Genomic DNA, 25777 nt, shown 5'->3' with positions numbered 1-25777 from the left:
GTCTGGAAATTCTCCCACAGCCAGCATCTATCACTGAACCAGGCTAACTCTCTTCTCTGCTGTCACACCCATTCCTGCTTCCAGATAAACCCCAGACCTGCCTGGGCATGTATTAGGTTAGTTCAATAGGACTGTGGTTTCTGTGATCTATACCTTATACATATAAAAGGAACCCCTAGATATATAACTTATACCATGTAAACAAACTAGAACCTGGAAGTTTGTATACTAAGAGCACTGTGTTCAAACTCAGCTTTGCTATCTGCTACCCTTGTGACCTTTGGGTAACTCAATCTACCTGTGACCCAGGTATCTCGTCTATAGAATCAGAGATAATAACTGTCTTACAGGTTTTTCTTTCACAGGAATTAAATGATTAAATACATATATAAAACATTCAGAAGAATATGTGATATATAACAAGTGCTTTATGAGTCAAGTCTTTTCTGTCTCTGTTTCCATTCTCCTATTAGATAAATGCTAAATTTCTAGAACACATGTACTTCCCTGGTTGTCAACTGCTTTATGAGCTAAGGAATGTAGAGTACCATCAGTGACCAGCCAACAGAATGCCCACGGACCATACTGAATCTAGACAGTCCATGAATAAATTCATTTTACATATATTTATATTTATTGCTACTCTAACCACATCAAGCCTGAGTGGCCTCTTACCAACAATATCACTGGCTGTTGCTACAAGAGACAAAAAATGGAGATGGGGGAATAAGACAAGCTACATAAAACAAAGTCTAACAACTTAAAATAACACCCAATACAGTATAAGCACTCTGTAATTCTTACAACCATGGAGGGTTTTGTAAAGATACAGGATTTTCTGTACGTGCGGCCCTTGAGAAACTCAAGGCATGAAAAAGGACCTATATAGCATGTTTGCCAAAGATGAAGAGGCTATTTCTCTCTGCTAACAAAGGTTCAAGATTATCTTCGAAAAATCTCTAAACAACCCCTAGTAGATCTGGCCATATAAGGTTGTTCTCACTGCTTCTTTTACTTCTTCTTGCTCCTAGAACAAGAGGACACAAAAAAGCCTGAGCTAAAAATACTGAAATACAAGAAAAAGACTACTATAAAAACATTGTATTGCGGTGACCTTCCACATATACCCCAAAAAGTTCCATACATTCATTCTACTCTATTAAAGCAGACAACTGAGAGCTGCTACATGTACCACATAAATACTAAATTATAAAAAAGAGTGTCGATTTAGAAAGTGTAGTAGTCATAAAAATCAGAGAAAATTCTTAAGACTACTACTTTATTAAGTCCTAATTCGGATCTAGTTGAATTAATTAAACTTAATTATTGGCAATAACTCTCAAGCAAATATTATACAATAGACAAACGCTGAGGCACAAATATTATCTGTCCAACAAGGAAAGTGATAATGGTATTTTGAAAAACAGGATTAAATCTAAGAAAGCTGATAATAAGTAACTGCTTCGATGACTCTGAAGGTATGAAGAAATGCAGACTATTACTGAAACAAAGTGAAATTATACCATAAAATTAGGTTAATGATGAAATGACTTTGGACAAGTAACTATTTCTCCCAATAAAGCTTAGTTAAAACATATCCAGTTATGTCCCTGAAAATAGCAAAATTAAGAATTTGCTGACTTGCCTTCTGTTCTATAAGATTAATGTGATATGGTTATATCCTAAACTGATAAGGTACTAAGTTGAAAAAGCACTTTCAAAAGTCTTCAACATTAAATAATGTTAAGATCCTTGTAGTATGAAGCTATTCCCAGGTACTGCAGGAAGCAAATACTACCAAGTTCACATCTATAACAGAAAAGGCTGTTAAGAATGGTTAACAGTTATCTATGTCACTCTATATATCTTCCTGAGGCCAATTATGTAAATTGGTTAGAACAGCACATCCAGGTCATGAGTTCAATGCTTACTGGATCAGTCACCTTGGTTCTGCACCATGGATACAAACTCTACCCTTAACCTATTGTCATCATAAATGAGTATCATTGGTCACAAGAAGCATTTGGCAAAAAGAGATGAAATGATCAGTTTACAAATGTTCCTACCACTAGAAATCAAAACAGTACCATAGCCATTAATTATGGTAGGTAGCATTATCCTTACACAAGGATGACAGATGATGTTAATAGACCAAATAACTTTTAAGCAGAAAACATTATGAAAAATCTCACTGCATTCATAGGTTATAAATAAGTGAACCTAAAAAAGAATGCGGCTGATTAGAAATCATCACAGGAAAGCATAAAAAATTATAAATTTTAAGGAATTTTAAATTCTAAAGAAATACCTTAGCTAAATTATGCCTTAGTCTGAAATATTCAAAAAGGGCTAGATGTGTATCCCCAAGTCCTGTTTCAAATCTAATACATTAACTTCCTATGATTTTTATCTTTGTATATGTTCAGTTTATGCCCTGAAATGCATTAGGAAACTGTGTAATGCCAAGTAATAATATTATTAATAAAATTAATGTCTATAAACTATGATACAATTATTTTAGAAACATATTCTGATCCATCCAGGCACATATATTAACATTTGATAACTAATAAATTATTAAAATACTTAAATTGTCAGCATTGAGAAAACAAAAGCATGTGAACTAGAATAAAAATGCCAGTAATTAACAAGAATGTGATCTGATTGGTATTATAAGAGCAAATAGTAAGTAAAACCTAATAGAGGAGTGATAGCATCTTTATTATTGTTGTTAATGGAACAAAAGGTACCAAATCATGCCAGCTTCTCTTTTCAGAGACAATTACAAATATCCTAATAGCATCACATGTCACAGAGTACTTACTTTTGTTGCCTTCTATTAAAAGCAATTACATGCTAGGAAACAAGACATTTCTCACAAATTGCCAGGAGCGTATTATCAGTCTAGTCTTATCACATGAAGCCAGACAGCTCTGTGAGCCATTTGAATGGAGGGAATATTGATAATTCACAAAAGTCGTATTTGCCAGTTGTATGCATCACATAGTTTGTTTGGGTTACTATAAAATTTAAAATTAATTTAAATTAAAAATATGATCCTTAAGTCACTACCAATAGATGACAAAGAGTACAAGGAAATGGTGTTGGGGAAGCAGGGAAAAACCAACTAGTATTAATATTTGGCCACAGATAAACCAAAGACAGACCACACATATGTGGAGGATTTAGCCAGCGGTGGCCAGCAACTTTAATATATTTTCAGTCTTTCTAGATTCATTTTATATTGGGAGAAACGTTTTTCAATATCTATTATAAGCAACTTTTTTTTAGTGGGCAAATTGATTCATTGAATTCTGACACTTTCTGAGTATATTTTTACTCAGAAATATATGAACACTCTAGGTAGGATTGGGTAGGCAAAAATATGGTACTTTAAAGGGCAATGTCATATATAAATAGCCTATTGTTGTCCTGTAGGACAGACAAGTATATCTTGAACTGAAATTTCTGGCAAAAGAGCTTTAATAGGCATAGTCAAACTACAGAGAGCTGCAGTAGTATTTAAAAGCACAGGCTGTGGATTCAGGCTTCTTCTAATGCACCCTATTTCCATGTTTTTGCTCATACAGCAAGCATAGCAAAGTAGTGAATCATGCAGGCTGTGAAATCATCCTGTTTAAGCTTGATTTCCAGCTCCACTTTGCTCATCTACAAAATGACTACAATAACAGTATCTACAGCATAGGACAGGGGCCAAAATTAAATGAAATAATCCATGTAAAACACTTAATACCAAAGTACAAAGGCATATAGTAAGCACACAACAAATATTAACACTTATAATTGTTAAAATTGTCAGTTTTATTGTAAGTCTATGATACATGTTTATCTTCATTCTCACAAAACTCTATTGATGGTTTTTCTATTTTACTGATAATTAATCTATTTTAAAGTTTTTTAAACAGACAATAGGAAAGCAAATGGTTTCCTTAGGATCAAACAACAAATCAGGAACTATTTAACTTAGCCATAATAAAGTTTGGCTTATTTAAGAGGACCAACCATATATTTTAAAATTTTGACTAAATCAACCACAGGCCACAACTGAAAAAAAAATCTGTTTTTTTGAAAAATTTTAAAAAATCTGTGGAAGGATATATATATATATATATATATATATATATATATATATATATACACACACACACATACACATGTACATAAACATATGTGTGTGTATATATATATATATATATAAACAAGATATATATAAAAAACTATATGTATATAGTTTATGTGAACAAATGAACAACCTACAAGAAATGGACAAATTCCTAGAAATGTACAATCTTCCAACACTGACCCAGAAAAAACAGACAATCTGAACACACCAATTATCAGTAATGAAACCGAATTGTTAATCAAAAAACTCCCAACAAAACTCCAGGACCAGATGGCTTCACAGATGAATTATACCAAACATTTAAAGAGCTCATACCCATTTTTCTTAAAGTATTTCAGAAAAAGAAGAGGAGGCAATACTTCTAAACACATTCTGTGAGGACAGTATCACACTAATACCAAACCAGAAAAATACACACACAAAAAAACAAGAAACAGAAAAATACACCTGATGAACATAAATGAAAAAGTTCTCAACAAAATGTTAGCAAATGAATTAAAAAATGCATCAAATGGATCATCCATCATTACCAAATGGGATTTATACCAGGGATACAAGGATGGTACAATATTTGTATAAAAACCATATGAACATCTCAGTAGATGCTGAAAAACCATTTGACAAAATTCAACATCCACTCATGGTAAAAATGCTCAACAAAATGGGTATAGAGGGAATGTACCCCAACTTAACAAAGACCATGGGAAACCCACAGCTAACATCATACTAACTGGCAAAAAGCTGAAAGCTTTTCCTCTAAGTTCAGGAATAAGACAAGGATGCACGATCACCACTTATATTCAACATGGTACTGAAGGTCCTAACCATGGCAGTCAGACAAGATAAAGAGAAAAAAGGCATCCAAATTGATAAGGAAAAGGTAAAACTGTCAATATTTGCCAATGACATGATACTATATATAGAAAACCCTAAAAACTATACCAAAAACTATTAGAATTAGTAACCGGACACAGCAAATTTGCAAGATACAAAATCAATATACACAAATCTGTTGCATTCCTACATACAAACAATGAAGTGGCAATAAGAGAAATCAGGAAAACAATTCCATTAACATTTGCATCAAAAAGAATAAAATACTCTAGAATAAACCTTACCAAGGAGGTGAAAGACCTATACTCTGAAAATTATATGACATGGATGAAAGAAATTGAAGAGGAAACAAATAAATGGAAATCTAATCCATGCTAATAGATAGGAAGAATTAATATTTTCAAAGTGCCCATCCTGGTCAAAGCAATTTACAGATTCAATGCAATCCCCATCCAATCACCAATGGCATTTTTCAATGGATTACAGCAAATAATCTTAAAATGTATATGGAATCACAAAAGACCCCGAAAGGCCAAAGCAATCTTGAGAAAGAAGAACAAAGCTAGGGGTATTATGCTTCCTGAGTTGAAGCTACACTACAATGCTACAGTGATTAAAACAGTGTGGGCTGGCACAAGAACAGACCCATGGATTGATGGAACAGAATACAGAGCCCATGCATATATGGTCAATTAATATATTACAAAGGAGCCATGGACAAACAATGGGGATATGACTACCTCTTCAACAGCTAGTGTTGGTAAAACTGGAAAGCTACATGCAAGACAATGACCCTGGATTATTCCTTAATACCATACAAGAAGGTAAAGTCGAAATGGACTGAATACCTAAATATAAGACATGAAACCACAAAACTCTTAGAAGAAAACATAGGCAAAAATCTCTTGAACATAAGCATGAGCAATTTTTCTCTGGACACGTCTCCCTGGGCAAGGGAAATGAAAGTAAAAATGAACAAGTAGGGGGAGATTAAAGATGGCAGCATGAGAGGTGAGACAGAGGCTTCCTCCTAAATCTGCATACAATACGAAAATTTAATTAATATAACTAATCCTGAAAGACCACCAGGAAAGAGGGCTGTGCCAGACTGCATACACCTAGAGAAAAGAGCAGACCTCACAGAACAGGTAACATACCAAAGCTGTATCCAAGCGGGACCCAAGCCATTCCCTCACCCCACCTCACTGGCTGGAGGAAGAGAAACAGAGCGGGAAGGGAGTGGAGACCTGGGACTGATGAATACCTAACTCTGGAGATCTGCTCTGGGAACACAAACCTACATTTAATGGTGCTTTCATAATACTCTCGTGATTAGGGGGTTGGAAAGCTAACACATGCAGAATTCCTGGAGAGACTGAGATTCCAGCCACTTGCGGAAAGCAGGGTTCCATATACGGCTGCTCTGGGACAAAAGAAAGGCGGGCAGTCTGAAAGACTTCCTAAAAGGAAGCTCTTAGCAAGAGGGCTGTTAAAGGGGCAAGGATTGCACAGAGCTTACTGCTCAGGAGAAAGGACAGGTAGACAAAATTGTCTGGGTGCACTCTGCCCATCAGTTTGGGAGCTTTCAGGATTTCCATGTGCTCCATCTCCCTGGTTGGACACACAGCTCCAAGAACCCCCTCCGTGATAGGCAGCGTACTACACCTTCCTCCCGGACAGCACCACCTGGCTCGCAAACCGGCAAACCCTACCCTGGCTGAAGGCCACCCAGAGGGAAGATGGGTCTACAGAAACAAAAAACGTAAAGCACAGAGGCTTATACCTGTGAGCTCAGCCCACTGGTTCAGGCAGTAGAGACAGGCATAGTAGCCTGGAAGCCGGAAACAGCTCTATACCCCCACAGGCACCAATACCACTCCCCTGCAACCCCCAACATTGCTGCAGAGGCTGAGGAGCTCCACAGAGAGAAGCATCTGGATAACAGAGGGCGCAATATACAAATATGAAATATCAAAGGAAACTGGTTCAAAGTAAAATTAATATAACTCCTGAGAAAGATGACATGGACCCCATGACTCTTCCTGAAAGGGAGTTCAAAATAAAAATCATCAACATGCTAATGGAGGTACAGAAAGATATCCAAGAACTCAGGAATGAATTCGGTTGGAGATCCAATTGTTGAAGAGCACAATGGAGGGTACTAAAAGGAGGTTGGATACAGTGGAGGAGATGATAAATGAAATAGAAACTAGAGAAGATGAATACAAAGAAGCTGAGGCACAGAGAGAAAAAAGGATCTCTAAGAATGAAACAATATTGAGAGAACTGTGTGACCAATCCAAATGGAACAATATTCGCATTACAGGGATAACAGAAGAAGAAAAGAGAGAGAAAGGGATAGAAAGTGTCTTTGAGGAAGTAATGGCTGAAAACTTCCCCAATCTGGGGAAGGAGATAGTCTCTCAGGCCATGGAGATCCACAGACCTCCCAACACAAGGGACCCAAGGAAGACAACACCAAGACACATAGTAATAAAACTGGCAAAGTTCAAGGATAAGGACAGACTACTAAAAGCAGCCAGAGAGAGAAATAAGAACACATACAAAGCAAAGCCCATCAGGCTATCATCAGACTTCTCAGCAGAAACCTGACAGGCCAGAAGGGAGAAGCATGATGGAGGTATGGAAAAATATTCAATAATGCAAGAATGAATTCTGGTCACAGATCCAATCATTGAAGAGCACAATGGAGGGTATTAAAAGCAGATTAGATACAGTGGAGGAGAAGATAAATGAAATAGAAACTAGAGAAGAGGAATACAAAGAAGCTAAGACACAGAGAGAAAAAAAGATCTCTAAGAATAAAAGAATATTGAGAGAACTGTGACCAATCCGAACAGAACAATATTCACATTATAGAGGTACCAGAAGAAGAGGAGGGAGAGAAAGGGATAGAAAGTGTCTTTCAGGAGGTAATTGCTGAAAACCTCCCCAATGTGGGGAAGGAGATAGTCTCTAAGGCCATGGAGATCCACAGATCTCCCAACAAAAGGGACCCAAGGAAGACAACACCAAGACATATAGTAATTAAAATGGCAAATATCAAGGATAAGGACAGACTACTAAAAGATGCCAGAGACAGAAAAAAGATCACATACAAAGGAAAGCCGATCAGGCTGTCATCAGACTTCTCAGCAGAAACCTGACAGGCCAGAAGGGAGAAGCATGATGTATTTAATGCAATGAAGCAGAAGGGCCTGGAACCAAGATTACTTTATCCGGCAAGATTATCATTTAAATTTGAAGGAGGGATTAAGCAATTTCCAGACAAGCAAAAGCTGAGAGAATATACCTCCCACAAATCATCTCTACAGCCTATTTTGGAGGGACTGCTATAGATGGAAGTGTTCTGAAGGTTTAACAGAAGTAACCAGAGATAATAAAACCACAGTAAAGAAAGTAGAAAAGCTAATTACTAAGCAAATGCAAAATTAAATTAACTATCCCCAAAGTCAATCAAGGGATAGACAAAGAGTACAGAATATGATACCCAATATATAAAGAATGGAGGAGGAAGAAAAAGGAGGAGAAAAAGAAAAGAACCTTTAGATTGCATTTGGAATAGCATATTGAGTGAGTTAAGTTAGGCTATTAGCTAGTAAGGAAGTTAACCTTGAACCTTTGGTAACCACGAATCCAAACTCTACAATGGCAATAAGTACATACCTATTGATAGTCACCCTAAATGTAAATGGACTGAATGCACCAATCAAAAGACACAGAGTCACTGAATGGATAAAAAAAAAGACCCATCTATATGCTGCCTACAAGTGACTCACGTTAAACCCAAAGACACACACAGACAAAAAGTGAAGGGATGGAAAAAGATATTTCATGCAACTAATAGGGAGAAAAAAGCAGGAGTTGCAGTACTTGTATTAGACAAAATAGACTTCAAAACACAGAAAAAAACAAGGGACAAAGAAGGACATTACATAATGATAAAGGGGTCAATCCAACAAAAAGATATAACCATTATAAATATCTATGATCCCAACACAGGAGCACCTACATATGTGAAACAAATACTAATTGAATTAAAAGGGGAAATAGAATGCAATGCATTCATTCTACAAGACTTCAACACTCCACTCACTCTGAAGAACAGATCAACCAGAAAGAAAATAAGTAAGGATACAGAGGCACTGAAGAACACATTAGAACAGATGAACCTAACAGACATCTACAGAACTCTACACCCAAAAGCAGCAGAATACACATTCTTCTCAAGTGGACATGGAACATTTTCAAGAATAGATCATATACTAGACTACAAAAAGAGCCTTGGTAAATTAAAAAAGATTGAAATTGTACCAACCAGTTTCTCAGAGCACAAAGGTATGAAACTACAAATAAATTATGCAAAGAAAATGAACAATCCCACAAACACATGAAAGCTTAACAAAATGCTCCTAAATAATCAATGGATCAATGAACAAATAAAAACAGAGATCAAGCAATATATGGAGACAAATGACAACAATAATTCAACACCACAAAATCTGTGGGACGCATCCAAGGCCATGCTAAGAGGAAAGTATATTGCAATACAGGCCTACCTCAGGAAAAAAGAACAATCCCATATAAGCAGTCTAAACTCACAATTAATGAAACTAGAAAAAGAACAAAAAATGAGGTCCAAAGTCAGTAGAAGGAGGGACATAATAAAGATTAGAGCAGAAATAAATAAAATTGAGAAGAATAAAACAATAGAAAGAATCAATGAAAGCAAGAGCTGGTTCTTCAAGAAATTAAACAGAATAGATAAACTCCTAGCCAGACTTACCAAGAAAAAAAGAGAGTCTACACACATAAATAGAATCAAAACCAAGAAATAAAAGGCATCCACATTGGAAAGGAAATGTTAAACTGTCCCTGTTTGCTGATGACATGATTTGTACATAAAAATACTAAAAAATCCACTCCTAAACTAGTATATCTAATATCTGAATTCAGCAAAGTTGCAGGATACAAAATTAATACTCAGAAATCTGTTGCATTCCTATACACAAATGATGAACTAGCAGAAAGGGAAATCAGGAAAACAATTCCATTCGCAATTGCATCAAAAATAATAAAAAACCTAGGAATAAGTCTAACCAAGGATATGAAATACCACTACTCTGAAAACTACAAGACACTCTTGAGAGAAATTAAAGAAGATACAAATAAATGGAAACATCCGTGCTCATGGATAGGATGAATTAATATTGTCAAAATGACCATCCTGCCTAAAGCAATCTACAGATTCAATGCAATTCCTATCAAAATACCAACAGAATTGTTCAACGAACAAGAGGAAATCATCCTAAAATTCATATGGAACCACACAAGACCCCAAATAGCCAAAGCAATCCTAAGAAAGAAGAATAAAGCTGGGAGAATTATGCTCCCTGACTTCAAGCTCTACTACAAAGCCACAGTAATCAAGACAATTTGGTACTGGCACAAGAACAGACCCTTAGACCAGTGGAACAGACTAGAGAGCTCAGATATAAACCCAAGCGCATACGGTCAATTAATATATGATAAAGGAGCCATGGGCATACAGTGGGGAAATGACAGCCTCTTCAACAGCTGGTGTTGGCAAAACTGGACAGCTACATGCAAGAGAATGAAACTGGATTATTGTTTAACCCCATACACAAAAGTAAACTCGAAATGGATTAAAGATTTGAATGTAAGTCATGAAATCATAAAACTCTTAAGAGGACAACATAGGCAAACATCTCCTGAATATAAGCATGAGCAACTTCTTCCTGAACACATCTCCTTGAGCAAGGGAAAGAAAAGCAAAAATGAATTCATAGGAGTACATGAAACTAAAAAGTTTCTGTACGGCAAAGGACACCATCAACAGAACAAAAAGGCACCCTACAATATGGGAGAATATATTTGTAAATGATCCGACAAGGGGTTAACATCTAAAATATATAAAGAACTTACACACCTCAACACCCAAAAAGCAAATAACCTGATTAACAAATGGGCAGAGGATCTGAGACAGTTCTCCAAAGAAGAAATTAAGATGGCCAACAGACACATGAAAAGATGCTCCCCATCACCTATCATCAGGGAAATGCAAATTAAAACCACAATGAGATATCACCTCACACCAGTAAGGACGGTCAGCATCAAAAAGACTAAGAACAACAAATGCTGGGGAGGATGCAGAGAAAGGGGAACCTTCCTACACTGCTGGTGGGAATGTAAGCTAGTTCAATCATTGTGGAAAGCAATACGGAGGTTCCTCAAAAAACTACAAATAGAAATACCATTTGACTCGGGAATCCCACTCCTTTTAATTTACCCAAAAAATACAACTTCTCAGATTCAGAAAGACATATGCACCCCTATGTTTATCGCAGCACTTTTTACAATAGCCATGATATGGAAGCAACCTAAGTGTCCATCTGTAGATGAATGGATAAAGAAGAGGTGGTACATATACACAATGGAATACTATTCAGCCATAAGAAAGAAACAAATCCTACCATTTGCAACAACATGGATGGAGCTAGAGGACATTATGCTCAGTGAAATAAGCCAGGCATAGAAAGACAAGTGCCAAATGATTTCCCTCATTTGTGAAGTACAACAATGAAGCAAAACTGAAGGAACAAAATGGCAGCAGACTCAGAGACTCCAAGAATGAACTAGCGGTTACCAAAGGGGAGGGTTGTGGGAGGTCGGGTGGGAGGGAGGGAAAAGTGGATTGAGGGGTATTATGTTTAGTACACATGGTGTGGGAGATCACAGGGAGAACAGTGTAGCACAGTGAAGGCACTTAGTGAATCTGTGGCATCTTGCTGCACTGATGGACAGTGACTGCATTGGGGTATGGGTGGGGACTTGATAATATGGGTAAATGTAGTAACCACATTGTTTTTTCATATGAAACCTTCATAAGAGTGTATATCAGTCATAACATAATAGAAAATTTTTTAAAAAATAATGAACAAGTGGGACTACATCAAACTAAAAAGCTTCTGCACAGCAAAGGACATCATCAGCAGAATAAAAAGGCAACCTACAGTATGGAAGAATGTATTCATAAATGATATATCAAATGAGGGATTAACATTCAACATATATAAAGAACTCATACGACTCCACACCAAAAGAAAAAAAAAGTACATTAATACATTAATAGACATTCTTCCAAAGATGATTACATATGACCAATGGGCTCATGAAAAGATGTTCCACATTACTAACCATCAGGGTAATGTAAATCCAAATAACAATGAGATATCGCCTCATAACAGACAGAATGGCCACTATCCAAAAGACAAGAAATAACAAGTGTTGGCAAGGATGTGGAGAAATGGGAACCCTCACACACTGTTGGTAGGGCTATAAATCGGTGCAGCCACTGTGGAAAGCAGTATGGAGGTTCCTCAAAAAACTAAAAATAGACATACCATACAGCCCCGCAATTCCACTTCTAGGAATTTACCCAAAGAAAACAAAATCTCTGATTTAAAAAGATATATTTACCCCTATGTTTTTTGCCACATTATTTACAATAGCCAAAAGATAGAAGCAACCAAAGTTTTTATCAATAGATGAATGGATAAAGAAGATGTAGTATATACACACAAAGGAATATTTTTCAGCCATAAAAAAGAGAGAAATCCTAGCATGTGTGACAACATGGATGTACTTACAGCATATTATATTAAGTGAAATAAGCCAGGCAAAGAAGGACAAATACCATATGATTTCACTTATATGTGGAGTCTAAAAACAAAATGAACAAAACAGAAGTAGACTCAGAGAAAGTGAGAAGTGCCTGGTCTTTACCATGGGGGAGGGGTTGCGGTGGATGGGTGAAATAGATGAAGGGGGTAATCTCTGTCATAATATAAACCAGTCACAGAGATGAAGCATTTAAATAAGAAAATAGAAAATAAATAAACTAGACACACACACACCCCTATATGAAGTGAATTACTAAATCATAGGAACTTAAATGGGCAAGTTAATTCTTTAACAAAGTACTACAGCCATACTCAGCTCTGCTGATTTCTGGTATTTAACCAGGTATAAGAATTTTCATACATATATATTTTTTATACATATAAAAAGAGAAACATTATTTTTCTGTCATAAAATATACATATATATATATACATATATGTGCATATAATATAATCTCACTGGATGAATTATTTTAAAAAATACACTTCCTACTATGTGCCTTAATTTTGTTTTATTTAAATTATTTAAAAAAATATTTTTAAAAATGAATTATTTAAAAAAATGAATTATTTAAAAAAATACACTTCCTACTATGTGCCATACTTTATTTGCCTTGGTACTATGAAACTAAGTACACATAACTTTAATTCATTTGTGCATTTGTTGAAGACACTTATACTTGCCAGAAGCTGTGGTATATGCTCAGAAACAATAGTAAACAAAGTGGAAATACTTCTTTCTCCCTGCAAGAAGTTCAATGTCTGATGGGGGACACAAATGAATAAAGACTATTTATAATACATTGTGAACACTGAACCCTGATGGATGTGTCATCTAAATAAGAGGTCAAATGAAGAATTGGTGAGCAAATGTTCAGAAAGTTGTAAAGTCTTGTAAGTGTTCTCTGTTCCAGGAACAAAGAAGTTCAGGCAAAAGAAAATATTGGGGGAGTGAAAAGGTAATGACCTTGAAATACATGAGGAGGAGTTTAAATGTCCCCTTGAAGACAATGGGTAGTCAGTAAAATCTTCTAAACATGGGAGTACTGTGATAGTTTACACTTTAAAAAGACAATTCTGACTAGGTTGCAGAAAACTGATCACAAGGAAATAACTGAATGCAAAGAGACCAGTTAGAATTCTGTTGAAGTCATCAAGGGTAGAGATGCCATAGTAGCTGTAAATACTAAGAAATCAAATTGTATATATCCATGTGACAGGCAGCTTCTAAAACGGCTCCAAAATGCTCCCTGCCTCCTGGTATTCATGCCCTTATGTAATCCCCTTCCTGTGTGTTAATTGCTTATAATGTTAAAATTAAGCTACAAAAGACTGTGACTTCCTTCTTGCTTTCACTCTCTTTTCACTCCTTGATGTGTACTCTTCAATGAAGCAAACTACCTTTAGTGAGCTGCACCATGAAGAAGCCCATGAGGCAAGGAGCTAAGGGAAGCCTCTGGACAACAGCCAACAAAGAAGTATGGAGGTCATCAATCCAATACTCTGGAGAAACTGAATGCTGTCAAAAATCATGTGGATGAGCTTAAAAGCAAATCTTTCCCCACTCAAGCCTTTATATAAAACCACAACCCTGACAACATGAAGCCTTGTGAGGGACCTTGAGGCAGAGGACTCAGCTGAACTCTGCCAAGATTTCTGAAACTATGTGAAAATAGATATGTTCTTTTAAATTTCTACATTTAGGGGACAATTTGTTATGTAGCTATAAGGTATTACTAACATTATCCACAACAATAAAATAAAAAGTTAAAATTCTTTCAGTCTGACAGTCATGCACACAATTTGTGTACCTGTTTTCAAGTGCAACTGTATTCCTAGAATCATATGTTAAAATGGAACTGATATTTTTTAAAATATAATTTTGCACATCTTGGGTCACCTCCTGTGCATTATCTGGAGGGTACCTATAACAAAATTTAGCTCATTCAATCAACACATTTACAAGATGATAAACATTATAGAAAATAATGATATGCTCATAGAAACAGAGATGAGATTTGTGGTTGCCAGAAGCTGGAGAGTGGGGGGTAGGGGGCATTGGGTGAAGGTGATCAAAAGGTACAAACTTTCAGTTGTAAGATAAATAAGTTCTGATGATGTAACAAAATGCATGATGACTATAGTTAACAATACTGTATGTGAAAGTTGGAGAGTAAATCTTAAAAGTTCTCACCTCAAAGAAAAAAAATTTTAATGTAACTATGTGAGGTGATGAATGTTAACTAAACTTATTACTGTGGTAATCATTTTGCAATACAGACAAATAATTTTGTTGTACACCCAAACTTATACAATGTTTTGTATCGATTACATCACAGTAAAAAGAAAAGGAATAAAAACAAAATGAAAAATAATGATGTGAATGAAAATTATAATAATGTTAATATAAAAATAATACCAAAAAGCATTGTTTAAAATTAGGAAAACTAAGTAACAACTAGACACTACTGAACAACCTATTAAAATAAAGACTTAAATTTGCTCTCACCAACATGGACTAACAGTATTACTTACAGATAATGACTCACAAAAGATACCAGAAATGAACTAAAATAAATATATTTCTTAAACAAACTGGAGAAATCACTTGTTCTTATTTCTTATATCATGCCAGATATAGTCTAGAACTGGTTTAACTGCCATCAATATACAGTTAGATTTGTAGTTTTGTAGTTTTATATAGTGGTGTTAAAAATTTCCAGTAGATTTCAACATAAATGATTTCTATTTGCCAAAGTAAAACTAATTTATCTAGAACAATATTCTAAATGTGAATGAGTACCTATGTGAATTGTAAATGCTATCAAACTGAACACCTGTTGCTGTGCCTAATCAATACAATGTCTGTCATCAAATATTACTGAAATTGGGAGAGACAGTCTCACTAACTCATAGCTAGAAAGTGTCATATTAAAATAACACTAGATGTTGATAATGTTATGTAATCAACCTCAAAGGAATCTCATGAAAAACTGATTTCAGTGCTTGATGTATCCCATGTATATTATTATATCCTTACCAAATGCCTAATGACATGAAGACCTCACTCCTCCATTCATTATTAGAAGAGACAGACCCCAAGTCATAGCAATGCTTTACAATTGATAGATTCCATGAAGAAAATACCTAAAACACCGGTCAGAAAAAATAACCTTATTCCCTTCCATGAATGTTCAACTTCCTAGCTTTGGCTTAAGCTCTAAAGAACTATCTTCAGTGCCAAGAAAATGGGATTACACACTTCCACAAGATGAAATATGTGAAACAACAGCATTAAAAAGGGATCAATCAGAAGGGCAACAAAATATACAAATTACTAAGGACATAGAAGTCATTAAAAGTCATTGTTGTAACATAGGAAAGTGACTAAGAACAAACCTGGTTCACACTCAGCTTTGCCACTTAATAGCTGAGCAAATAAGACATATTGTTTTATCTCCCACAGCCTCAGTTTCTTCACCTATGAAACAATTAGAATTGTATCTAGCTGTGACATAAGGATTAAATGAGATATAGTTTTAAAATGCTTATCACAGATCCTGGAACATAATAAATGCTTAATAAATGTGCTATTATTGTTTTTATGATTGCTATTATTCCCATCATTAGTATTGATGGTGTTAGCAGTAGTACAATGACCATATCATCAACAATATATAAAGATAGAGCAATCTTGAAGCTACTCATTCAGAAGGCTGAAGATACACCATCTCAACTTCTCTCTACAATTAGTGACTCTTATAATTAAACAACGTTAGTATCTCTGGCTCACATGTTTCTTGTTCCCTCTTCTACATAAAGGAAGTGATGGTTTGATGCTAGCACATGCCAAGTGAAAATGAATGTATGTGGGATCATAAGTTAAAACACTTAAAATGTTAATTAAAAAAAAACTTTGACAAGCATATTAAGTTTATATATAGAAATTCAAAGAATTTTGATATGATAAAATGATAAAATTATATATAGATATGTATGGTTTTTAGTTGGCTGCTTGAAAAAATTAAGCCTTCTTGGTTTGTTTTCTTATGTATTAGAGGTTATACCACAGAGCATGCATATTATGTCATTAAGATGACAAATTATTTGTTAGGATACCAGGTCTCTCAGGACATTTTAGCACCATCTTATAGGGGGTGTGCACTCTGAAACTGACATCTCATTATTTTCAAGTCATTTCCAACAATTTCTATATAATGAAGACAGAGGTGAATTAGATTTTGCAGCTCCTGTTTTTTTTTTTTAAACTGCTGCACTAAATACAGAAGACTATATTTAGCAACCAATCAAGGGCAGGTACCTTCAAAAGCAGCCAGCTGATTTTAAGACTAAGAAACACAATTTAAAATATGATCCTAGAGAAAAAGTGCTTTTACATAAATAGATGTTCAAACTCAGTTTCACCATAATTTTGAAGCTATGCCCAATATTTCAAGCATTGCAAATTGACATTTTTAAGTATTTGAAATATTAATAACACCTCAATTTTCTATTATTAAAGCTAAATTACACAACAGAAGCATATTATTGAAGAAGTTAAATTTTATTAACCTCTTATGTTTATTTCTTATTTGTTCCAAGCAACATTAAAACCAAAGAAATTGCCTACAACTTCCACACACACTTTTTGTTCTTCTTGAAGCCTCTAGAGAAACCTAGAATTTCCAACTAGAATTAGCAGTTATAACCTACATATTCTATTATTATTTCAAATTTAGTTAATATTAATCATCATTACTTTAATTCTTATATGATATCACTATATCTGTAATTATTATAGATGTTAGGGAAAATGACATTATTACTATAGCTTTGATATTTATAAGTCCCCAAATATTATCAATTCAAATAATAAACAAAACTAGTACATACAAATTCCAACAGTTATATATGATGTATATTCCAAAGTACTAATGGGGTCTTTTCTAGCTGCCTCTAATATATGTATCTTTCTTTTCATTAACCCATTGAGCATTTTGATAAATTTTTTCATACAACATCATTACGGCTCATAAGAAGAACCTACATATATCATGAGCATGGGAACAGAGGATTTGAAAACAAGAAGAGACCTCAGAAATTAAAAATCCATACTGGTCAGAGTATCATCATTTTCTTGCCTAGCCTACTGGTATTTATTCACAATCAATGTTCCATCACCTATCTTGGAATCCCTATCACGTATCTGTCACCAAAGGCCTACTTAATAGTTAATCATCAAATTATTGAACACTTAAAGAACAAAACTCCATCTCCTCAGTGTGAAGTTCACCTTACCACTTCCATCTCCAAGTCCCAACCCAACAAGCTGTGTGCTTTCAACACAACATGCACTTTACCCTGCCCAATCCTTTGCTAACAGTGTTTTCTGCCTAGAATGCCTTCTTTCTTTCTTCCCCTATTAAGATTCTATTTAAATTTCAAGACTCAGAACAAATTATACCATCTCTGGGATCTCCATTTACACTGCTCAAAACTAACTATTTCCATTGTGTGCACCTATAGCTTTTTAAAAATATTTATGTTAACATTCAATGAACTTGACCAAATGTAGTATTCCTCTCTTTCTCCCTAGATGATGAGTTCCCTGTTGCAGGGACAAGACCGTACTTACTTCTCTCCCTCCGATTTAGTGGACATATAATACCTCGCACACAGTGGATAATCTACAAATATAAATTAAAGGAAATGGGAGATCCATTCTCTCCTAAAATAGATATTTCGTTCATAATAGAAGATAAAAAATAATTTTCTCTACAACTCAGTAATTCAAATAGAAAATACAATTTAGTGGTACTTTCACATATTAAATATTACACATTTAAATATGATAGGTATCAGAACTAGTGTATTTTAAAACTTAGCAATTAGAAGCAACTTTAAACACCTAAGTTAAACACTTTCTTAAAACACAGACCAATAATACATTACAATGCATTTAGGAAAAACAGAGACATGAGCTCTCCAAACTACTTGCAGTAGAGGAATTCTCAGGTTTTGGAACACTGAGTAAAAGAGCTTTGGAAATAGGTTTTAAAAACAGTGAGTTTGTTGAACCTTCCAGAATGCAGCTGGATGAAGGGCAAACCGCAATAGAATGGGAAGAAAGTGGTGCTCTGGAGCTAGGAAAGCCAGGGCAGTGTGTTTCCAGTTCACTGGAGCCAGAGCTTCCTGCTGATTTCTTACTGATCCTGCCACCTATCGACCAAATTATGAATCAAGGTACTGCAAGTGACAAGGCATTTCAGCTGTTACTAGCAATCAATAGTTATTGTCATTACATTAAAATAAATGGTAGTTTTGTAGCCTTAAAATTTGTTTTCACTATGTTACAAATGCTTGAAATATGTTATGATGCTTAACTGTTCTTTAAATGTCCCTTCACAAATAAACCTTAGTAAAAGTAATGGTACTGCAAGGTGCACCTCATCTGATTTGTACTCAAATATTCAAAATTAGGAAAGTAGAAAGAGTAGTAGTATCAGATACCAACCTCAGAGAATCAGAGTTAAGAGGAATGGAAATGCAGTATTCTCAGCAGTGATTATGAGAGCCTTGATATGATTTTTGCAGTTTTACTTTGATTAGGTTTTAGCAGCCACAGAAAGAATTACTTCTATTGTAACTGACTGGCTCTACCAAGTGCTGCTCAGAAAAGCAGGAAAATTCTCTTGCTCAATTAACAGTTGTATTAAATGACAATAAACTACAAGCAAAACACATATATACACATACAAATAGCATTATGTTAAATGAAAGGGAAAAGGGAATTAATATTTATTAAATGCCCGCTATAGTAAGCTCTATGCTGGGTGCTTTAAATATATAACCTTATTTAATTCTCACAACACTACTAGGTAAATATTTGTCTACTCATTTTATGGATGAGAAAATTCAGTCTCAGAGGTTACAAGTATCACAGCTGGAATGCAAATATGTGTGACTCCATTTCCTCTGGCTTTTACCACTACACCACACTTTAGAAACTCTCTAATGGGTTTTATACTTACTTCTATGTCTCAAACTTCATTTCCTGCATTTGTAAAATAAAAAGTCTGGGCTTAATCACTTCTAAAATCCATACTACCTCTAAAATTTTAAGAAACCTATGATTCTTGTGGGACACAATACAAATACATCAATAAATAAAAGAGCAACTGCTACAAAATGTGCAAAGAACTTAAGGGAGAAATTCACAGAGAAGGAGATTAAAATTGCCTATGAATGGAAGAAAAGCTGCTCAACATCATTCCTAATTTAAGAAGTAAAAACCATAAAAGAGATGATTTACCATTTTCACCTCTGAGATGGGCAAAGGTTGCGGGGAAACAGATATTCATATATATTTTAGGTGGCACTATAAATGGACACAAGCTCTTGGGAAAGCAATTTGGTAATACCTATCAAAATTATAAACGTACACAACATTTTATCCAGAACTTTCACTTCTAGAATTTCTCCTACAGAGAGATCCCATGTTAATAAAGGTATATATGTAAATACGTGTTTACCACAGCCTTGCTTGAAATAGCAAAAGACTGGAACTGATCTAAATATCCATTAATTGGGAACTAGTTTAAAAAAATAACAATAAGCCATTCACAGAAATCTATGCAGTCTGTTAAAAGAACACAGTGGATAAACACAAGATATTGTGGAATAATATTCAAGTACATAAAGTAAAAACAGCAAGAAGTAAAAAAACAAAAAAATGATAAATACACATATGCTTCTAGAGGCATAGACTATCTCTAGGAGACAATGTAAGAAATTAGTTAAGAGTGGTTTTCTCTGGGGAGGAACCTGTAAGTCTGGGACAGAAGGGATATGCTTACCAATGTATATAGTGTGGTTGTGGTTGTATTTTGCTAGATGAATACCTTGATATAAACAGATTTTACTTTTCTATTTTAAAAAGTGATTATGATAAATGGTAATCTCTGTAGTAATTGAAGAACTCTTTGGTGTTCAGTCTACTGTAGCAAATTAGAAGAAAATAAAAAGACCTAATGGCAGGAATTATTTTAAATGTTAAAATTCTTCAGAATATTCTAATCACTCCAGATTTCTGTGTGTGTGTGTGTGTGTGTGTGTGTGTGTGTGTGTGTGTGTGTGTGTGTGTGTGTGTGTGTGTGTGAGGACAGAAGGGCTGAAAAGGCATAATTTTCACCTCTCCCTCTCTCCCTCTCTCTCCCTCTCTCTCTCTCTGAATCTTCCAAGATTCACATTCTCACATCCTAGGGCATGTTATGACAAATCAGACAAATGAATGATAAAGGTGCTAATTCCAAGGGCATGGGCTTAAGGAATATATCAATTTCTTAGTTGTAAAGACTCATTCAGATTAAAGAAAATCCTAAGTTTAACTGAACTATCAATTCTGCAAGAAGTAGTAAAATAGTAATGTCAAAATAAAATACCCAAAATGCACAAACCATACTCATAAATTACAAGATTTAGAAGTTGCCTCTCTACTACCAAAATTATATGAAGAGCACAAATATTTAGAATGTGCTCATAAATGAAGCAGTCTATTATCCTATCAGTAAAATATACTTATTAGGTACCAGATTTTGGTACTATTCCAGAAAATCTGCTTATAGAAAATAACTATAAAATTTCTTAGAAAACCAAATTGGTAAGAAGTACAAATGTAACAGGAAAGACTATTTAAGCATTGAGGCCCCAGTCTTATGCCAATTTCATGAAAACTTCTGAGGTATTAGTATTCTATTATACCTTTTTCTCTTACATGGTCAATCAACAAATTCATCAGCTCCATTTCTGAGTAAAAATGATCACTTTACAATAGAGGGGTATAACTCACATATAAACAATAAAAAGAAAACTAATGTTTTCAGATAAATAATTTAAGCAAAGTAAGATTAAAGGAGAAAGAGCTATCATTTAGTTGCTGGGTAAAACACAGTTAATAGGTTAATCTATTCCTGATTATACTCTTCAGTATGGAAAGAGTATATGTGTATACATCACTAGCAATTTTTAGCAAAGCACTGAATTCAATATATAAGAATATGGAATTTATTATAAAAATAAAATGTACCTTTTCTCTGGGTAGCAAAATTCAATGCCAATTTTGCAAAGAGATCTGGATTTTCAAACTTTTCCTCCTTAACTTTTAACCAGAAACAGTTTTCAGATAATTGTGTGGGCTCAATCTGAAACAAAAATAACAAAGATAAGTGTCCAAATTAATACCCCATATTAATTATTCAAAGAATTCATTTTCACCAAGGTTGAATGAGAATTCCTTTATTCATCTATCTACTAAATCAATTTCAGGATCTGTCAAACTAACAATTTTTAACTAAATATTCATTGGGAAAGTTGCAGAATCTATCTGTGAACAGAACAGGTATACGATAGCAATAGCATGTATAGCAAATTACATTTTTAAAAAACTTCTACTGGAAGAAATATTAAAAATAATTTGTTAAATCTTTCCTCCAACTCAAACACATTCTTATTTCTCCTGGATTTTTAAAAATGGGGAAACTGAACTTCAGAGAAGTGAATTCTCTCAGTTCACTGACTAGGTTGAAGGCATTCACCATAATAGCTGACATTTGCATATCTCCTACTATGCATCAGTACTGTGTCAAGTGATTTGCAGATATTAACTCATCTAATCAACTCCTCACAATAATCCTTTGAGACAGAACCTATTATCTCTATGTTAAAGATGAGGAAACTGAGACCCCAAAAGCTTAAATGGCTGTTTAAGTTGGCAAATGACAAAGGTGACTTTTAAAACCAGTCAAAGTAGAGGATTCAAGATGGCAGAATTAGAGGTGAGACAAAGAACTCCTTCCAAAACCACATATGTTACAAAAATATAGTTAATACAACTAATCCTAAAAAAGAAACAGGAAAAAAGGCTGCAAAAGACTGCATACAACTAGAGAACAGAGCTGACCTCACGAAACAGGGTAATGTACCAAAGCCTTGATCAGGCAGGACCCAAGCCCTTCCCCCGACCAAAGCTCACCAGCAGGAAAAAGAGAAACAGAGTGGGGAGGGGGTGGAAGCATAGGACTACTGAACTGCCTGGAGAAATAGCTCTGGAGATCTGCTATGGGAGCAAAAACCTACATTGCATAGTGCTCTGGAGATTAGTGGGTTTTGAAAGCTAAGATAGGCAGAATACTTGGGGAGACTGAGATTGGAGCCATTTCGTGAGGACAGCGAACCACATTGGCTGCTCTGGGACAAAAGAAAGGCAGGCGGTCTGAGAGGTATCCTAGCAGCAAGAGGGCTGCTGAAGGGGCAGGGTTTTCAAAGAGCTTGGTGTGTGGCAGAAGGGATAGGTGGACAAGGTTGTCTAGTCGCGCTCTGCCCAGCAGGATGGGAACTTTCAGGAGCTTCAGGCACTCCATACTCCTGGCAGGCTACTCACCTCAAGAGCCCCCACTGTGATACACAGCCTGTTGCAACTTCCTCCTGGACTACCAGCCCAGCTTGCAAACCAGCAGTCCCTGCCAAGGCATCAGGCCAGCCAGAGGGAGGTGCCACCTATGGCAGCTACAGATGCAAACCACAGAGGTGTGCACCTATGTGCTGGCCCACCAGTTCTGACAGTGAAGACAGGCACTGAAGCCGGGAAGCAGGAAACATCTCTTTTCTCCCAACAGGCATCAGCGCCACACACCTGCCACCACGAACATCACTCCAGGGGCTTAGAAGCTCCAGAGACTAGGAATTCTGGGCACTAGAGGGTGGCACATACAAATATGAAATGTCACAGGAACTTGGATCAAACAAAAATCTTGCAAACACCAAAAAAACACCAAATAAAACTGAACTAAAAGGAGGGGCGGAAAATGGCGGCGTGAGTAGAGCAGCGGAAATCTCCTCATAAAACAACATATATCTATGAAAATATAACAAAGACAACCCTTCCTAGAATAAAGACCAGAGGACACAGGACAATATCCAGAACACATCCGCACCCGAGAGAACCCAGCGCATCGCGAAGGGGGTAAGATACAAGCCGCAGAACTGCGGGAGCCGAGCGCCCCTCCCCCCAGCTCCCGGCAGGAGAAGAATAGGCAGAGCGGGAGGGAGACGGAGCCCAGGACTGCAGAACACCCAGCCCCAGCCATCCGGGCCAGAGTGCAGGGACCTCGATACTGGGAAAACAGGGCAGCAAGAACAGTGAGCGGGCACTGGAGGCCGGGTGTCGGAGGACATAAGAAAAGTGCGCGACCATTTTTTTTTTTGCTTTTTTGCTGTTTTGTTTTGGCGAGCGCTTTTTGGAAGTCTTAAAGGGATAGGGACCCCAATACTAGGGAAACAGGGCAGCAAGACCGTTGAGCAGAGGCCTGAGGCTGGCACCGGAGAATAAAGAAAAACGAACGACCACCTTTTTTTTTTTTAATTTAAAAATTTTTTTTTTTTTTTTTTTTTTTTTTTGGTGGTCGTTGTTTTGTTTTGTTTTGGCGGGTGCTTTTTGGAAGTCTTAAAGCGGCAGGGCGGGTCACTTAATCCAGAGGTAGGGAATCCGGGGATCTCTGGGCACCTTAACCCATGGGATGCAGGGAGCAGGGAGGCCCCTTACGGATATAAATAGCCTCCCAGCAGCTCCTGCTCCAACGCGACTCCATCATATTGGAGTAGCTGCCCGAGCCAGGCCACGCCCACAGCAACAGCGGAGATTAACTCCATAGCAACCGGGCAGGAAGCAGTAACCCTGTCTGCGCGCAGCTGCGCAGCAAAAGCCACTAGAGGTCGCTGTTCTCCCAGGAGAGGAGGGCCACAAACCAACAAAAAAGGAAGTCCTTCCAGCTGTCACTCGTCCCAGTTCTGCAGACTATTCCTATCACCATGAAAAGGCAAAGCTACAGGCAGACAAAGATCACAGAGACAACAACAGAGAAGGAGACAGACCTAACCAGTCTTCCTGAAAAAGAATTCAAAATAAGAATCATAAACATGCTGACAGAGATGCAGAGAAATACGCAAGAGAAATGGGATGAAGTCCGGAAGGAGATCACAGATGCCAGAAAGGAGATCGCAGAAATGAAACAAACTCTGGAAGGGTTTATAAGCAGAATGGATAGAATGCAAGAGGCCTTTGATGGAATTGAAATCAGAGAACAGGAATGCATAGAAGCTGACATAGAGAGAGACAAAAGGATCTCCAGTAATGAAACAATATTAAGAGAATTGTGTGACCAATCCAAAAGGAACAATATCCGTATTATAGGGGTCCCAGAAGAAGAAGAGAGAGGAAAAGAGATGGAAAGTATCTCAGAAGAAATAATTGCTGAAAACTTCCCCACACTGGGGGAGGAAGTAATCGAACAGACCACGGAAATACACAGAACCCCAAACAGAAAGGATCCAAGAAGGACAACACCAAGACACATAATAATTAAAATGGCAAAGATCAAGGACAAGGAAAGAGTGTTAAAGGCAGCTAGAGAGAAAAAGGTCACCTATAAAGGGAAACCCATCAGGCTAACGTCAGATTTCTCAACAGAAACCCTACAGGCCAGAAGAGAATGGCATGATATATTTAATACAATGAAACAGAAGGGCCTTGAACCAAGGATACTGTATCCAGCACGACTATCATTCAAATATGACTGTGGGATTAAACAATTCCCAGACAAACAAAAGCTGAGGGAATTTGCTTTCCACAAACCACCTCTACAGAACATCTTACAGGGACTGCTCTAGATGGGAGCACTCCTAGAAAGAGCACAGCACAAAACACCCAACATATGAAGAATCGAGGAGGAGGAACAAGAAGGGAGAGAAGAAAAGAATCTCCAGACAGTGTATATAACAGCTCAATAAGCGAGCTAAGTTAGGCAGTAAGATACTAAAGAGGCTAACCTTGAACCTTTGGTAACCACGAATTTAAAGCCTGCAATGGCAATAAGTACATATCTTTCAATAGTCACCCTAAATGATAATGGGTTGAATGCACCAATCAAAAGACACAGAGAAACAGAATGGATAAAAAAGCAAGACCCATCTATATGCTGCTTACAAGAAACTCACCTCAAACCCAAAGACATGTACAGAC

The 25777-nt window shown here is 36.3% G+C and overlaps 1 protein-coding gene across 6 annotated transcripts in view; it reads right to left on the bottom strand.

Annotated features, from left to right (window-relative positions):
- The window catches only part of DIAPH2 (diaphanous related formin 2), a 953825-nt gene that overhangs the window by 588778 nt on the left and 339270 nt on the right, over window positions 1-25777 (bottom strand). For all 6 annotated transcript variants that reach the window (XM_036919628.2, XM_057495928.1, XM_036919627.2 and 3 more), the window contains one exon: window positions 21788-21902. In XM_036919628.2, coding sequence (XP_036775523.2) covers window positions 21788-21902 — 115 coding nt within the window. The remainder of the gene's footprint in view (window positions 1-21787; window positions 21903-25777) is intronic.

Source organism: Manis pentadactyla, chromosome X (assembly GCF_030020395.1).
Source record: "Manis pentadactyla isolate mManPen7 chromosome X, mManPen7.hap1, whole genome shotgun sequence".
Lineage (NCBI taxonomy): Eukaryota > Metazoa > Chordata > Mammalia > Pholidota > Manidae > Manis > Manis pentadactyla.
The sequence above is the reverse complement of the archived record's forward strand: the minus strand, read 5'-3'. Positions and strand labels throughout refer to the sequence as shown.